Source organism: Hemitrygon akajei, chromosome 3, assembly GCF_048418815.1.
Source record: "Hemitrygon akajei chromosome 3, sHemAka1.3, whole genome shotgun sequence".
NCBI lineage: Eukaryota > Metazoa > Chordata > Chondrichthyes > Myliobatiformes > Dasyatidae > Hemitrygon > Hemitrygon akajei.
In genome coordinates, this window is record NC_133126.1 from 63,533,750 (window position 1) to 63,552,625 (window position 18,876).

Genomic DNA, 18,876 nt, shown 5'->3' on the forward strand with positions numbered 1-18,876 from the left:
AAATTCAAAACTTGTCAGTATTTTGACTTTTTAAAAAGCATACACTAATAAAACTATTTTAGAAAAGCTGCTCATAACAACATTACACTCAGGATGTTTCAACAATTCAGAAAGCATTTTTGTTCTAGAATATTCTCACAATATACCATGTAAAATATAAAATGCAATTATACTGATAAGAAATTAAATTCTTTAAAAAACTCTTTAAAAAAAGGTGAGGGTATAGTTGGTTCCTGGTGATCAGCAAAACAACTTAGCTTGTTTCGAGAAGTGGATAAAATGATAGCTTTGCTTTTAAAACCAAAAGGATCATCATTAATCTATCAGCTTCGAATTCCTACCCTGGCATTAGTGCTTACCTGCAGCTGCTTTGCTGTTAGATCCTTTGTACCTCTGAAGACATAACTTTTAGATATACCCTCACAACCAAGCTCATGAACCTGTACCATTCTGCCAAATGTAATAAGACCAACCAAAGCTGTAGGTGGCAGAAGGCTCAAGGACATTTGCATGGATTCTTTCAAGGCTTGCAAATCTTCATCTTCTATGCAAGTATCCACAACATAAAGAAAGATCAAAGGCATCTGAGGGCCACGCTGTAGAGGAGAAGAAGAAATGTGCAACATTTATTCTCTAAATAAATAATGCAACAATAACAACTGCAGAAACAAGTAGTACTGACAAAGCATTGCTATTTCTTGAAAATCTATTTAAATTCAATATGATTTCAATATAATTCAGTAAAATGAATAAAATATGTCTATGCTAAGTAAAACTGTGATTCAAATGTCTTACCTGAACCACATACTCAATTGTTGAAAATTGTGGTAGAAGCTCTGCTGGTTGGTTCATTTCAGATATCCCAGAATAGGAAGGTGGAAACTATGTAAAATATAAATAAAATATACTTAAAACAAGTAGCTTAAAAGTGACATTTTAAAAAATACTTTTTTCCCTCTTATACAGAAAATGCTCTCCTTACGCATGCAAGTTTTTGACCTAATGAAGTACACAAAAACTTTTCAAGGATAAAAAGTTCAGTATCTAAAAACTTTTTTAAATTCAAGTAATTGCCAAGCCAGTCAAATGATCTATACTAGTACTCGTATCATAAACACTGCAACACTCCATTTAAAATATTTTCATATTATACAGTATCTCAACACACATTGTAGTGAAACACCAACAAAATATAAACAAATAATATCTTACCTGATTTCTCTGATAGCAGAAATTACAAGCCCACAACTTTGCTTTATAATCCACCTGACTAAGAGCAATAAGAAAAAAAATCAGTTTGCATTTTGCTTAGTTTTCTTTCATATACTTAGCATCAGAAATAAAAATTTTCAGATTCCTCAATAACTATCACCAATTTTCTGTCCTATAGGAAATCACTTAAACAGGACATTACAGGACAGGTCTCTACAATAATCTTAACAAACCTTGATCCACCTGGCAATATTTCAGTTACGAACTAACTTTGTAAGTGTTAGAAATAGGGCCATTGGACAAAAACAGGCATCAACCATTCCACACCATATTGCCCACTTTGTCTGTGGTGACATCGGATCGTAATGTCAAAGACTTAAAGTTATAAACTAATGAATTATCAACAGTTGCTTTAGTTTACAGAAACAATGTTCAAAAATATTAATCTACCTTTTCTCTTTATCGGTGTTTACTAACTTATATATTGCTTTTATGTTTTGCTTCCATTTCAGTTTTCAAACATTTGCAATTATTACCCCTGTTCATCTGCTTATATAAGTTGCTTTGATCCTGAAAGAAACCCACCCTTACAATTAGATTTCAGTCTTTTGCAACGTTATATGCTTTCCATAATTTAAATGTTTTGCAAACAAAATGTCCAAAATATTTTAATTATGAACCATGTAACAGTATAAAATGAATTACTATTCACACTGCAGTGGGTATTTTCTTTGAGTCAGCTAATTTTCCACTGTTTATTTTATATCTTACCATAATGGATTCAAGACTGCTCGGCAGGTTGCTCTACTGCAGAGTACAGGTTCATACTGAATGGGAGGTAAGTCGGGTCGCTCTTTTAATGGAGTAAACAGGGTACCCAGAGGAACAACCATTCTGGTTGCTTCCAAACGGCTTGAAGGCCAAACATTCCAGCTTAACCGAACACCATCCCGATCTTCATTTTGTTGGATGAACTCTATAAAAGTTGCCATTGTTACCTGGCAAACTTATATCTGTAAAAAGAAACAATTTAGTCTGTTTACTTTTTTTAAAAGTGTCATAATGAAAATACAAATAACTTACATTTTGAATATTATCAGAAAACACAAATCACACCACACTTATTATTTTCCCCTGCAATGTGACCCAAGTTGGTTAAGGCTTGAGTAATCAGATAATTGTCTCAAACCGCCTGATACTAATTAAAGGGTGAATCCTAAAAGAGAGTATGTAGGCCATAGATATAAATTCGTTCAGTCAGGTAAGTAGTGATACATTTAATACTGTTAAAAGTAATTTTTAGTTTTTAGTTCAAGACATTACAAAATTATACAAAATTTCTAACATATCAAACATGAAAACTGTGCTGGACCTACCAGAAATTGCATACCAAGCTCTCACGAAGATTAATAATCTTCAATTTTTTTTCTGTTTGTAAGTTGAGAGAACAATGGCACTCAGAATAATAGACATTTCCCATCCTTTAGAATATTTAGTAAATCTGTGCAAGATTTTTCACTGATCTCAATCTTAGGATCTTCACTTACTTTTTCGTTATTCAAAATGAATAAACAGATAACTAATCCCATAGTCAAGTATACATTACGAATTTGGTTTCAATTTCGTAAATTTTTTGGCTTGAATAAGTTTATGCTGTCATGTCCTATAATATCTAACTACTTCTTTCGGCCTTCATCTATAGATCAAGCTTTTCTTTTATGGAAAACAAAAGGTATAACATGTTTTCGTGATCTGTTTTTGGATGATAACATTATGTCCTTTGAACAGCTATCTAATAAATATAATTTACCTAAAACCCATTTTTTTAGATATTTGCAAGTCAGAAATTTTCTGTATAATGAATTAAAGTCTTTTTCGAAAGAATGTCCATTGGACATTACAGAAAGAATTTTAGCCCTCAATCCTTGTCAAAAGGGTTTAGTAGCTATCATTTATAATATGATTATGAGTGTACAGCCAGATGTATCAGAAAAAATTAAGAAGGAATAGCAAGAAGAATTGTATTGTCCTATATCTACTGAGCAATGGGAAAAAATTTTATCATTGGTAAATTCATCCTCTATTTGTGCTAAACATGCCCTAATACAATTTAAGGTTGTACATAGAGCTCACATGTCTAAAGATAAACTTGCTCGATTTTATTCTTATGTTAATTCAACCTGTGACAGATGTCATTCTGATGTTGCTTCTTGACTCATATGTTTTGGTCTTGTCCTTGTTTACAAAATTATTGGAAAGATATTTTTAATATTATTTCAAGAGTTTTAAATATCAATTTCCAACCGCATCCTTTTACTGCAATTTTTGGTTTACCAATGATAGATAATAATCGTCTATCCGCTTCATCTCAACGAATGATTGCATTTGTTACATTAATGGCTAGAAGATCTATTTTACTGAATTGGAAAGAAATTAACCCTCCAACTGTATTTCAGTGGTTTTCTCAAACTATTTCTTGTCTGAGTTTAGAAAAAATTAGAAGTGTGGTTTTTGATTCTTCAGTTAAATTTGAGGAAACTTGGAGACCATTTATTCAACATTTTCATATGAGTTAAATGGTCTGATCCTAAACCTTACTGTTATTATCCTTAATTATTTGGATGGAGGTTCGGAGTTATCGGCACTACTGTATGTATTTAACATTATGCAATTGCCCATGTTGGTTAGTTTTTTTTAAGTTTTCTTTTAGTTTTTTGGGGGTTTTTTTTCTCTTTTTCGATTCTTTTACATTAATACTATGAGTTTGGGAGGCCTTATATATTGATTATTACATATCTGATTGTCTATTTAAACTATTAATTATGTACTCTCAAATGTTTTGTATTCATATTTCACTTATGTTTTTCTTAAAATTAATAAAAAGATTTAAAAAGAAAGAAAGAAAGAATATTTAGTATTTATTTTAATGACAGGAACATGCAGATGGATCCTGATTTAGCTAGCATAACAGGAGCCATGTACTCATGTCACCCTGAATACTGCATGGTATCATCTTTGGCACTTTTTTTTAAAACAGAATTTCTAAACTAGTTAAATATTTTTCAGTGAACTTTGATATCTATGATAACACAGATTTAGATTATGCAATGAAGTTTTGTTTCTTCAGGGACGCTGATAAAATATGACATTCATTAATATGTTGTAAGAAATATCACCACCTCTACACACTACACACAAAGATGACTTATTTCCACTCTAGTTTTCTGGGATCTGAAGTGGCTAGTGAGGGCAATGTGGGTTATTTTATAAAGAATTGCTTCCACTCTAAAAATCCTATGTAACTAATGGAGTAATCTGAAAAATTAGACTCGGGTTACTTCGTAAGAATTGTTTACTTGGCATATATCCCATAACACGTACTGCAAAGTTATCACCCGAAGCCAAAGTACATCTTACACATGCACAGCTTATGATCTTATGTACTGTGCACTTAAGACAAGTGAATAAATATAAACACTCTCTTCAAGAGAACAAAAACATCAAAACAATACTCATCTAACATCAACTTTGCTGAATTGGTCATGTTATTCAGATGCTGAAGCAAGCTGCTTATCCAAGCTCAAGTGTGACATAACTTGAAGTGATGCTGTTGCATAAAACAAGCCCTGAGAACAGCAAAAGAAAAACCCACCAGCCCCATTCTGTGGATCATTCACAACTAACAGGTAAGTTGCTGGTTGAATTGGGAGTGAGGAGGCATCTCACAGGTACATGACTGAGATTTAATAATGAGCGTTAGCAGGCTTGCAGCATTTCTCCAGCAGCCCAATTGACTTTGGAGCAAAAGAGGAGGCAACTCACAGGTCCATCAGTAAGATTTAAAAAGAAGTTTTCGCAGGCTTTTGGCATTTTTCCGACAGTCCAATCAAATTGTGATTCATTAGCAAGGGCGCATCAAATTAAGGCAGGGACGAATGGAGCGGCCCCTGTGTGAGTGAATCAGTGGTAGAAGGGGAAGACTTCGACTCATCAGGTTTTTGTAAGAACAGGCTTGCATGAGCTAAGTATATGGTAAGTTACTTCTTCGTTCTTCATCTGTTAGTACAGAGAGCAAGGAGAATGGCTCCAGGGGCTGTGTTGTGTTCTTTGTGTGTGATGTGGGAATTCTGGGAGACCTCCAGCTTCCAGGACAACCACATCTGCACCAAGTGTACCAAACTGCAGCTCCAGTTCCTTCGGACACATGGGGAAACTGAGGAGGTGATAGATAGGAGCTACAGGGAGGTAGTCAACCCTAAGTTGCAGGAGGCAGATATCTGGGTGACTGTCAGGAGAGGGAAAGGAAATGGGCAGCCACTGCAGATCACCTCTATATCAATTCCCCTCAATAATAAGTATAACGCGTCGGATGCTGTAGGGGGAGGAACAACCTATCAGGAGAAACCGCAGTGACTGAGTCAGGCTCTGTGGCTCTAAAGGGACGTGGGAGAAGCAGGCTGCAGAAGTGATAGTGGATTCCATAGTTAGAGGAGTTGACATTTTGGATCGCGTCCATGGCATTCTAAAGGGGGGAGGGGAAGCAGCCAGAAATGTTTGGTATGTATTGGCAACAAAGACATAGGTAGGAAATGGGAGGAGGTGCTGAAGAGAGAATTTAGGGAGCTAGGAAGAAAGCTGAAAAGCAGGACCTCCAAGGTAATGATCTCTGGATGGCTGAGAAATTGGTGCAGGTGACAAGGAATTCAGATTCTTTGATCATTGGAATCTCTTCTGGGGAAGATATAACCTGAACAAAAGGGACAGGTTACGCCTGAACCCAAGGGGGAGCAATATCCTTGCAGGCAGGTTTGCTGGAACAGTTGGGGAGGGTTTAAACTAATTTGACAGGGGGATGGAAACTGAGTGAGAGAGCTGAGAATGGGGTAGTTGGTTTACAAGCAGAGGCAGTGTGTAGTGAGACTGTCAGGAAGGACAGACAGATGATAGAGCAAAATTGAAGTCAGTGGGACAAGATGAAGTGTAACAAGGGCAAAATTGAAAAGGGTGATGAATACTGGACTGAAGGTATTATATTTGAATGCACACCGCATATGGAATAAGGTAGCTGATCTTGTAACGCAATTCAATTGACAGGAATGAAGTTGTGGGCATCACGGAACTGTGGCTGAAAGAAGATTATAGTTGGGAGCTTAACATCCAATGAAATACAGTGTTGGAAAGTGTATGGTCATGCACTTTGGTGCAAGAAATAAACAGGCAGATTATTAATTAGATGGGGAGAGAATTCAAAATGCAGAGATGCAAAGGGACTTGTGAGTCCTTGCACACGATACCCTAAAGGTTAACCTCCAGGTTGAGTCAGTGGTGCAGAAGGCGAATGCAATGTTATCATTCATTTCTAGAGGTATTGAATATAAGAGCAGGGATATGATGTTGAGGCTAGAGTATTGGGTGCAGCTTTGGGCTCCTTATTTTAGAAAGGATATACTGACATTGGGGAGGGTTCAGAAAAGATACACAAGAATGGGTTCCTGGAATGAAAAGGTTACCATATGAGGAACGTCTGGCAGCTCTTGGGCTGTTTTCCCTGGAGTTCAGGAGAATGAGGGGGGATCTCACAGAAAAATTCCAAATGTTAAAAGGCCTGAACAGATTAGATATGGCAAAGTTATTTCCCATGGTAGGGGAGCCTAGGACAAGAGGACACAACTTCAGGATTGAAGGACTTCCATTTGGAACAGAGATGTGGAGAAATTACTTTAGTCAGAGGGTGGTAAATCTGTGGAATTTGTTGCCATGAGCAGCTGTGGAGGCCAAGTCATTGGGTACAGTTAAGGCAGAGATAGATAGATTCTTGATTAGCCAGGGCATCAAAGGATATGGGGAGAAGGCAGGGGAGTGGGGATGACTGGGAGAACTGGATCAGGCTAAGATTGAATGGTGGAGTAGACTCGATGGGCCAAATGGCCTACTTCTGCTCCTATATCTTATGGTCTTACAGACAGGTAGGAAGAGGGGCTAGCGTAGCTCTTTAGGTACAAAATGAAATCAAATCCTTAGAAAGAGATGACATAGGATTGGAAGACGTAGAATCCTTGTGGGGAGAGTTAAGGAACTGCAAGGGCATAAACACCCTGATGGGAGTTGAATACAGGCCTCTGAACAGTAGCCAGGATATGGGCTACAAATTACAAAAGGAGATAGAACATCCATGTCAAAATGGCAATGTTACAATAGTCATGGGGGATTTCAATCTGCATGTTGATTGGGAAAATCAGGTTAGTGCTGAATTTGTAATATGCATGCAAGATGGCTTTTTAGAGCAGCTTGTGGGTGAGCCCACTAGAGGATCAGCTGTTCCGGATTTGGTGTTTGTAATGAACCAGACTTGGTGAGGGAGCTTAAGGTAAAGGAACTTTTCAGAAACAGTGATGTTAGAATTCACCCTGCAATTTGAGAGGGAGAAGCTAAAGTCAAATGTATCAGTATTACAGTGGAGTAAAGGGAATTAAAGAGGCATGAGAGAGGAACTGGCCAAAGTTGATTGGAAGGGGACAGGGTTGAAGGCACAGCAGCAATGGCTGGAGTTTATCCCAAAGAAGAAGTATTCTAAAGGCAGGATGATGTAACCATGGCTGTCAAACAAAGTTAAAGCTAACATAAAAGCAAAAGAGAGGGCATATAACAGAGAAAAAATTAGTGGGAAGCCTTTAAAAAACCAACAGAAGGCAACTAAAAAAAAATTAAGGAAGGAAAAGATTAAATATGAAGGTAAGCTAGTAAATAATATCAAAGAAGATACGAAATATTTTTTTCAGATATATAAAGAGTAAAAGAGAGGAAATGTAGATATTGGATGACTGGAAAATGATGCTGGAGAGAAAATAATGGGGGAACAAGGGTGAACTGAATACATATTTTCCTTCAGTGGAAGACACTAGCAGTATCTTGGAGGTTCGAGAGTGTCAGGTAGCAGAAGTGAGTGTATTTGCTATTACTAGAGAGAAAGTGTTTGGGAAGCTGAAAGATCTGAAGATAGATTAAGTCATCTGGACCAGAAGGACTACACCCCAGGGTTCTGAAAGAGGTAGCTGAAGAGATTGTGGAGGCATCAATAATGATTCTTCAGAAATCAGCAGATTCTGTCATGGTTGCAGAGTACTGGAAAATTGCAATTGTCACTCCACTCCCCAGTAAGAAACAATGTGTACAACAACCCTGCTTCCAAAGGAAGTTGGTCAACAAAATTATCCATTTGCTGAAGGCAATAATCAACCATAGAACTCATGCTAATCAGTCTTCTTTCATGGCCTTCCACATAGCAGAGCTCAGCAAAGTTGCTGCAGCAATGTGCAATACAACCTCTTCCTTTGGTGAGATCACACAATTTTCACAAAATTCTTTCATGTCCCTCAGAACATGACTTCAAAGTTCAAAGTACATTTATTATCAAAGTACACGTACTATATACAACCTTGAGATTCATCTCCTTACAGACAGCCACAAAACATAGAACTCATTAGAAGACAGAAGACTGTCAAAGACCCAATGTTCAGGAAAAGAAACAAATTGTGCAATCAACAAGGGCAAGCAAACAACTGAAGTTCACGAAAGTGAGTCCACAGCTGTGAAGCGAATCATCCCTGCAGCTGATCCAGTAACCAGTTATTTGCAGGCCACAGTCTCAGTTCAGTGCAGAGGTAAGTAAACCTTTTGGAGCAGCGAGCTGAACCAGTCCGTTCCTCAGCTCCAACCCCAATACCCTGACCTTTTCAAGCTGCCTCAGTGCTTAAATCGCCCAAACCTCAGGTTGTTACTCACTCTCAGACACAGACCCAGGCCTCAACACTTCAATTCAACCTGTATCCAACTTTTCCAGTTCAGCCTGGTGCTTAAATCGATCAAACCTCGAGTCTTTCTTCACTCTCAGGCCCATGCCCCACCGCCTCACCTCACTGTGGTTCTGCCACATTGAATTTCCTCCCAGTCCGCTCCAGCAATGGCCAAACACTGGCTCATTCCCCACTCTTGGACCCGTGTCCTGCCACTTTGATTCGGCTCATATATGCTACACCACACCAGTCCTGCACCTTCAAGACTTCAGTTTACACCCCAAAAATGCCAAGGTGGTTCAAAGTATCAACCCTGAAAGGGAAGTTACAGGCTAATGATTGCAGTGATTGTTTACCAGAAAAAAGTGCGACTAATAAAGTAGTTAATAGTTTTGTTTGCCACAGACAATAAGTCATTGTGCTTGACCAGTGCCATCTTAAACCAGATTTCTGGCACTGATATCCAGGCTACCGGGCTAACTAGTGGGATGCACAAAGATCAGTGATGGATCTTCAACTATTTTTCATGAACATTGATGATTTGGAATGAAGAGACCCAATGTAATGTGGCTAAATTTGCTGAAGATACAAAGACAGGTGGGGTTAGCAAGTTTGAGAAGGACACTATAAACCTACAAAAGAATACAGATAAGTTAAATAAATTGGTGAGAATTTGGCAGATGGAGTAAATAGTGGAAAATGCAAAGTTATCCACTTTGGAAGTAAGAATGAAAGGCAAATTATGAGACTACAATAAGTTCTGGGCACCTCAAGCAAGTGCAGCACAAGAAATTAAAAGGCAATTGCACAAATAATTAGGAAAACTAATGAAATATTAGCTTTTATTGCAAGATTCAGAAATTATAGATCTATAGGTAGTTTTGATGAACCTTACACATTGACGGTAATGTATATAGCTTTAGTCTCCATACTTAAAAATTGATAACTTAGCTCTGAAGGAAGTGAAGATTCTGAAGAGATTAATGTATGAAGCAGGGATGAGCAGATTGAGTCAATACACACTGGAGTTTAGAAAAAGTAGTAATGATCCTATACATCAGATTCTTAAAGAGATTGACAGGGTGGCTGCTTGAAGGATGTTTCAACCAGATGGATTATCTGAAACAAGGCGGCATACTTTCAGAATAAGGATTTGTTCATTTTGAAACCCTTCTCTGAAGCTGACAATTCTTTGTAATGTAGTACCCCAGAAAGTTATGGAAGTTGAATAATAGAATATAATCAAAGCAGAGATTGACATTTCTGTCACAAGGGAGTGAAGGGGTATGGGAGTCAGAAGCAAAACAGTTTTGAAGCTAATACTAGATCAGCCATGATCTTTCCAAATAGATGAGCAGGTCGAAGGGGTGATTCGAGAACTCAAGCTGAGAGACCAAAAGCCAGGGGCATTTAACATACAAGCTACATTTGAAAGGGATCACCAATTTGTTTAATATATTCAAAAATAATTAAAATAAAGTGAAAATATGTACAGTATGTTGAATAAACTTAATAAAATGATTTTAATTTTGATTACTTATGTATTCACCATCATAGTGGTATTAAAGGACTGCAAGGATGACCTGGGGACTCAGATTCTACCACCTGAAGTTGGCCTGTAATTTATGGATGAGGATCTCCTGCACAGGTACCACAAAAATTAAGGATGGAGGCCTGGTGTGGGTCAGGCCATGATTCTCCCAATAAAGTTTACATACATTCAAAAATCAATTTTTTTCTACAAGTTAGAAAATACACAAAAATAATTTGATGTAACCATACTTCCACAGTATTGTAATGAGTGACATCAGAGTCACACAAAGATTGATTAGAAAGAATAACTAAAAGTGGAGGGAAAGATTCAACAGTTTCTGCCGATCGCAGGAACAAGCATATGTGCATCTGGTTTATTTCTGAATTTAATAATATTGTAGAAGTTTATTCTAACATAGAAGTGTCCATGAACCGGCCACTCATAATCCAATGACAGCCTGAAATGGCAGGCGACTAAAGTTTCGTCTCAGTTTCAAATAGACTTAGCTCTGTTCTGCAAAACATGTTTATTAGTAAATTGAAATTTCTATTCACCTGAGACTTCAAATGGAAATATCTTATTAAACAACTGTAACCTATTGGGAATTTCCTGTTCTAAACTTGCTCTGGCCAAGAAGTATATTATTTTTTCCATGCCGCTTTTTGTTGTTTCACAGATGAGCATAAGCCAATGTCTATCCTACATTTTATAAGTTTTTATATCAAACATAGCAGCACAAGCCCTTATTCTTTAGCACACATTCATTTAGTTGATTGTCAAACATTGTCCTTGAAATGTTTATAATTTGTTTTCACAAGGAAGATACAGCACAAAAACAAGTCAGTCATTTCAACCCCACTAGTCAAATCCACTCAACCCTTCTGTGATCCTTTCTTATAATCCTAACACTCTTCCACATGGTAATCTACGGTAAGTTGTCTTTCAGTGTGTTTACATTATCTGCCTCAGGTAGTCTTTGTGGGAGAGTTCAATATTTTCATCATCTGCCAAATCACCTTCCTTCCAAGAGGGATTCAAATTCAATTCCAATTCAAACTTCTTCAGTCTAATCTTGGAGCTGAAGACCCCAACCACAGATACATTCAATTAAATCTTTCTGCACCTTTCTTATCCAAAAATGTGGATACAATACTCCATTTGTGACCCAGACACAAAATTCACCAAAACTTCCCTACTTTTCTTCTCTAATGCCTTTCTGAGGCCTGGAATCCTGTCCAAGTAAAAACTGTTTTGTCACTGTCATATATTTTTGAATGAGCATACTAAATATACAAATGTGCACATTTTTTAAAAAACCTTTTAGTCTATATTATCTTTCTTCCTTATCTACCAAAACTTATCAAGCCTCACTTCCCTGTATTAATGGCAATCTTGATATAATCACAATGCATGGAATGATCTATCTAAATGGCATACAAACAAAAGCTTTTCACTGTAACAATAAACCAGTTTCAGTTGCATTCCTATCCTCCTTAATGTTTTCAACTTCTGTACCATAAGTAACTTTAGAAATCCTGCTCTTATCCACTTCCAAGCTGTTATCATAAAGTAAAAGCCAGTTTTCCCAGCACAGATCCCACTATCCAAACTAAAGCCAAATTTAGTTTTATTTACCAGTCTTCTATATGACCCATTCTGACCTATGGTCCAACACTTGCATCTAGATCAGAAGTTCCCACCCTCTTTTATGCCATGACCCCTGCCACTAACCGAGGGGACCAAGGACCCCAGGCTGGCAAACCCTGATTTAAATTCTTTTGCTTTGGAATTCAGGGCATTTTGATTTTTAAATAAATTAACTTCCACAATTAAATGTAGTCAGAAATTTATTTACAAATTATACATCTGTTGTCCACCTTATTAAAAAATCCACGTTTTCTATCCCTCCTAGTTTCACAAAGTCTGCAAATAAAGAAATAAAGGCAATGTATTCAGAGTTAGAACGTCAGAAGTAGAAACAAGAGTAGGCCAGTAGGCCATTTGGCCTGATGAGCCTGTTGTGACATTGAATAAAATCATGGCTGATCTAGTGTTGGTCTCATCTCCACCTACCTGCATTTTCATCATAACCCCCAATTCTCCTGCTATGCAAAAATCTATTAACTGTGTCTTAAAATATATTTAATAAGGTAGCTTCTGCTGCTTCTCTGGCCAGAAAATTTCACTATTCACTGCTCTCTAGGAAAAGCAGTTTCTCATCTCCATCCAAATTTTAATCCCCCAAATCTTGAGACTATATCCGTTATTACTAGTCTTACCAACCAGTAGAAACAACGTTACTGCCTCTACCTTATGTATTCCTTTCCTAATGTTTATGTTTCTATAAAAATCCATTTGGCTTCTTCATAACCTTCTGCACTTGCAAACCAACCTTACACTGACAATGTAAGCTCTAAGGAGCTGAATGATGAGTTCATCTAGGTACAAATTAGGAATAGTAAACAGAAAAAAAGTCACCAGTGGGAGTTACCTATATGTTACTGAATAATAACATTATGGCAGCATGGGCAATAAAATAAGACATAACCCAATTAATCTGATGCATGTAAGAGTCTATAGGTCACTGAATAATGACACAGTGGCCTGGGCAATAAACCAAGAAATAACCTGATTCATGTAGGAGTGGAACAACATTTGTCATGGGGAATTTAACTTGCAGATAGATTGGGTGAAATTGTTCAAAGCAGTCATGAGGACTTCATAGGATGTATCCATTTTAGCTTTTTTGAACAACTGTTAATGAACCTACAAGGAAAAATGCTATCTGGCCCTGTGCAATGATACAGGTAAAAGTAATGATCTTGTAGTTACAGATCCTCGTGTAAAGAGTGATCACAGTAAGTCTGAATTTCTCATAAAAATGGATGGTTCAACAGTTTGATCTAAAACCAGTTTATTATGTCTAAACAAGGGAGTCTACAATGAGATGAGGAAGAAGTTGGCCAGCACAGACTGGCAACACAGGCTATGTGGAGGAACAGTTGAGAAACAGTGGAATACTTTTAAAGAAGTTTTTCACCATACTCAACAAAGGTATATTCCAGTTAAAACCTAGGACACGAAGGATGGAAGGTGCCAGCCTCAAATAACTAAGGAAATAAAAGAAGGCATCAAGCTCAGAGCTCATCTATTCAAAGTTGCCAAAAGTTGTGGGAAACTGGAAAACTTCAAAAGGCAACAAAGAACCACTAAACAAACAATAAGGAAAGGGAAGATAGATTATGAAAAACTAGCATAAAATAAAAAAACAGATAGCAAAAGCTTTTATAATTATATAAAGTAAATAAGCGTGTTGTGTCCTTGAGCAAGGCAATTAACCACACATTGCTCCGGTCCACCCAGCTGAAAATGTGTACCGGCAAAATGCTGGGGGTTAACCTCGTAATAGACCGGCGTCCTATCCAGGTGGGTGGTGGTGGGGGGAGTCTCGTACTCATAGTCACTTCACGCCACGGAAACTGGCATAAGCACCGGCCTGATGAGCCACGAAGGCTCAGGACAGACTTTAACTTTTAAAGTAAATGTAGGTTCCTTGGAAGATGAGAAGGGGGAATTAATACTGGGTAACGTGGAAATGGCTGAGACCTTGAACAACTATTTTATATCAGTCTTCACAGTGGAGGACATATCCAACACACCAAAGAAAGATGTCATGGATGCGATGGAAGTGAGGAACTTGATACAAACTTGTCACCAAAGAGGTAGTGATGAGAAGACCAGTGGGCCTATAGGTAGACAAGTCCCTTGGTCCTGATGCAATGCACCCCAGGACACTGAAATATATATAGCGACATTTATTGTAAAAACATCTGAGAATTCATCAAAATTCTCTAGACTCTGAGAAGATCCTGGTAGATTTGAAGACAGCAATTGTGACAAAAGGATGTAGGCAAAAGGTGGGTAACTATACACCAGTTAGCTTAATGTCTGCAGTAATGGCGAGACATCTGGATAGAAATGGTTCCATCAGACAGACACAGCATGGATTCATGAAGGGCAGATCTGCTTGACAAATTTCCTGGAGGTCTTTGAGGATATAAGGAGTGCAGTGGACAGAGGGGAACAGGTGGATGCTGTACACTAGATTTCCAGAAGGCATTCCATAAGTTGCAGCAAGAAACATTTATCCATAAGGCTGCATGAAGCATTGGTGGGGGGAGGAGAGGGGTCATGTATTAGCATGGACAGAGGATTAGTTAGCCAACAGAAGACAGAGAATTGGGATAAATCGTTGTTTCTCTGCTTGGCAGTCAGTGGTGAGTGGAGTGCTGCAGAAGTCGCTGCTGGGCCCACAATTGTTCACGATGGACCTTAACGATTTAGAAAAGGGGACTAAGCTTAGCATATCTAAGTTTGTTGATGACACTAAATTGAGTGGAAAAGCAAATTGTGCAGACGATGCAGAGTTTGCAAAGAGCTATAGATAGGTTAAGTGATGGGCAAGGATCTGGTAAATGAAAGGGAAAATAAAAGATCAGGTTATTGTTCAAATGGTGAATGATTGCAGCATGTTGTGCAGAGGAACTTGGGAGTGCTTGTGAACAAATCACAAAACATTGATTTGCAAGTGCAAATGGTTATGAAGAACACAAATGGAATGTTGGCCTTCATTGCTAGAGGGATTGAATTTAAGAGCAGGGAGGTTATGCTGCAAACGTACAGGGTACTGGTAAGGCAGCACCTGGATTACGTACTGTGTGCAGTTCCGGTCTCTTTACTTGAAGAAAGATATACTGGTTTTGGAAGCAATGTAGAGGAAGTTCACCAAGTTGATTCCAGAGATGAGGAGAGATTGAGTTGCTTGGGACTGTACTCATTGGAATTCAGAAGAATGAGAGGAGATCTTATAGAAGCATATAAAATTATGAAAGGGTTAGATAAGATAGAGACAGAAAAGTCATTTCCATTGGTAGGTGAGACTGGAACTAGGGGACATAAACTCAAGATTCAGGGGAACAGATTAAGGATGGAGATGAGAAGAAACTGCTTTTCCCAGAAAGTAGTGAATCTAGTCTCAGGGAAGTAATAGAGGCTACCTCATAGCAGGAGAATCTAGGTTACGAGGAAAAGGCAGGTAGGTGGAGCTAAATCTACGGGCAGATCAGCCATGATCTTACTAAATGGCAAAGCAAGATCTGTGGTCCAGATGGCCTACTCCTATTTCTTATGTTCTATCACTCTGATTTCATCCTTAGTGCGTTATCCCACTTCGCTTACCTTCCTGTCTATCCTTCTGTATTATTTGATGCCCTTGGATATTTAATTCCCAATTATTTCCACCCTGCAACCACGTTTCTGTAATGGCCACTAAATCATGCCCCTTTGTACTAATTTGTGCCACAAGTTCACTGACCTTGTTTCGAATACTATGGGTACTCAGATAAAGTGTATTTACACTTATAGTCCTTTTAGAATGTAGTAACTTTTGTGTCCTTTAAATTTTACTTTCCTGTACTCCACTCTGACTTCTCTTTTCTAACTTTTGCATCAGTCGCTACATTACTTCCCTATATCTTTCCCCCTTGATTTCCATCACCCTGCTATGTTAGTTTAAACTAGTAGTCACCAACCTTTTTAAGCTCAAGATCCCCTACCTTGGCCTTAGCAAAAGGCAAGATCGACCCCAAATCCATTAGTTACACGCATGTGCACTGGGCAGAAAAGACCAGAAGTAAAACCCCCACAACTCGGAAGCAGAAATAATGTATGAACGCCAGGGGTCACCACCCTTTTTTGCACCGTGGACCAGTTTAATATTAACAATATTCTTGTGGACTAGCCGACGGGGGGGGGGGGGGGGGGGGTGTTAAACACAACCAGAATACAGCAATACTCGAAGCAGGTTCCTTATGTCCAGTCTATTCCACAATTTAGTTTTCGTGGCTCTCAGCTGCTGTCCCGCTTGCTCATGTCTTTTTCCACTGAAAAAACTCAGCGGGTTTGTCTTTAAGTGCGGGGTGCTTGGACTTAAGGTACCGAAGCAGTTTTGAGGGCTTCATTGCCTCACTAGACAGCCTCCCGACCACATGCCGCCAGATGCCTTGGCCGGGGCAGCTGGCCGTGGGTGGGGTAAGAGATCAAGGTCAGGGCCGGAGGTCCCCGTGCCAGAACCGCAGCGGTTGCAGTCCCGAAAGAGCGACCAAGCGAGGAGTGCGACAGGGAGCAGGCATGCCTCCCCCCATAGGATCTATCAGCTGACAAAGGTTTGCTTCGGTAGATCGCAGCGGGGTAGCTGCTCTGCTACTTACGAAACCCTGAGCCTGGATTAGGTCGTCTGCGAATATTTTAGCACTGGGTTCCCCATGAACATTTGGTGTACTAAATAGGTTTAGAGGCGGTACCCATCTGTCCGCACTCCAGGCCAGTAGCAATGGCGCTTCCCACCGGCCACGCGAGGGTACCACTGCATTCAGGCGACTGATGACCTCGCACACATTCAAGTTCAACAGTGGGCGTGACAGGGAATGAGGAAAGGTGCAGCTGACTCATATCATTTCCTCACTGTTGGGGACCACTGAAGTACACTGTGTAGTCAAGTGTGTGGCGGGGGAGCTACACACATGCGCACTGGGCAGAAAGAACGGAACTAAAACCCTGCAACCTGGAAACAATTTCTCAACAGTATTTGTGTATTTAGTTTTCATTTTTTTCAGGATCTACTAGGAACATCTCAAAGATCGACCAGTTGATCGCGATCGACAGGTTGGCGACCACTCTTTCCAACAGCACTAGGAAACAATCTCCCTAGGACACTGACCAGTGTCCTACCTAGGTACAGACTGTCTTAACTATACTGATCACACCTTCCCTGAACTGGTTCTAATGCCCCAAGAATCTGAAATTCTCCCTCCTGCATCACTGCTCAAACCACAAATTCAACTATGCTGCTATTCCTATTCCAACTAGCACGTTGGCACAGGTAGCAATCCTGATGTTATTACAACTGAGGTCCTACTTTTTATCCCCAAGCTCCCTAAATTCAGCTTGTAGGACTTTTTCACTCCTTTTTCTTTAATCATTGGTACCTACACGCATTGTGACAAAATGGCCATTCACCCTCACCTTCCAAAACACCCTGCAGCCACTCTTGAGACATCCCTCACCCTCGCATCTGTGAGGCAACACACCAATACTTCCTTTACCATGTAATCCACTACCACGATAGCTCTGCTACTCGAGCAAGTAACGAAACTCACTTCTTTTCAATTTTACACTCTCGCTACAAGTCCTAACTCCTGCAAGTGAAGATCTTAAACAGCAGTATGATGTGAAACTCTCAAACAATAGTTCCAAGACTGAGCTGATGATTACCCACTTCTGCATCTCTAAAGATGTATGTTTTATCATTGTTTTCCTTCTTTAGGGCAGCTTGTTGTTCCCTCTGCTGACTCCACCAGCTCTCAACCTATTATGTGGCACTTTATCAAAATGCCTTTTGGAAGTCTTGATAGATTACATCCATTCTCTCTTGAGATCTTTTCAAAGCTTCAGCAAGATTACTCAATCTTCTTCACTGAAATCCATGTTTCTTTGTCCTTCACAAAAATAAACTTCAGTTTTTCTTTTTTTCTGTCGAATTCCATAAATTTTCTTATTATTGCCAACACTCTTGACTGGAATTTGGTTGTCTAGACATGTTCTGTTTCTTAAATAGAAGTAGTAATAAAACACCAGACCTTACTCTTATCTTGGTGAATTATTAAGAATGTATAGTATTGCATTTGCTATCTCATCCCTTTTTGTTGTTAAACCAGGACCCTTGCCTAAAATAGAATATAATAGCATTGGACAAAGTCCAAAGGAAACTCAGCAGGCTAATTCCTGCAATGTCTGAGTTGTCCAGTCAAGAGGGGCTAGAAGTTTGGGTCTGTATTCCTTTTGAGTTTAGAACAATGAGGGATGGCCATATTCAAACACATAAGGTAGAAGTTGAGATGTTTTCACTAGTGGGAGAGCTACAAGCAAGAGGATACAGCTGAAAAAATAAGGTGTCAGTCACAAAATTTCTTCTCTCAAAGGATGGTGAATCCTTGAAATTTTGTCTCCAAGGGTGGTGGAAGCCACATCATTAGATATATTTAAAATGGAGAAGGACAAATATTTGAAAGTTTGAAGAATTTAAGGTCATATTCCCTATCATTTATGTTTCTGTGGAAAGATTATTTTTTCATGTTCCTTGAAAAAATTAGTATACAGTACTAATTCCTCTAGGCCAACCCAACTAACTTTCCTTCCAATGCATTTTTATGTAATCTTGTTACTATTTTCACCATTATCTATTCCTTTCCTTACCCTCTATTTTTCCCTTTTACATTC

The 18,876-nt window shown here is 38.8% G+C and overlaps 1 protein-coding gene across 1 annotated transcript in view; it reads right to left on the reverse strand.

Moving 5' to 3' along the window:
* sec23a (Sec23 homolog A, coat complex II component) overlaps positions 1–18,876 on the reverse strand; it is an 83,782-nt gene that overhangs the window by 55,260 nt on the left and 9,646 nt on the right. The window contains exons 2-5 of the mRNA XM_073040019.1: positions 1,984–2,225; positions 1,213–1,270; positions 796–882; positions 360–596 (exon numbers count right to left, since the gene is read on the reverse strand). Coding sequence (XP_072896120.1) covers positions 360–596; positions 796–882; positions 1,213–1,270; positions 1,984–2,204 — 603 coding nt within the window. The 5' untranslated portion in view covers positions 2,205–2,225. The remainder of the gene's footprint in view (positions 1–359; positions 597–795; positions 883–1,212; positions 1,271–1,983; positions 2,226–18,876) is intronic.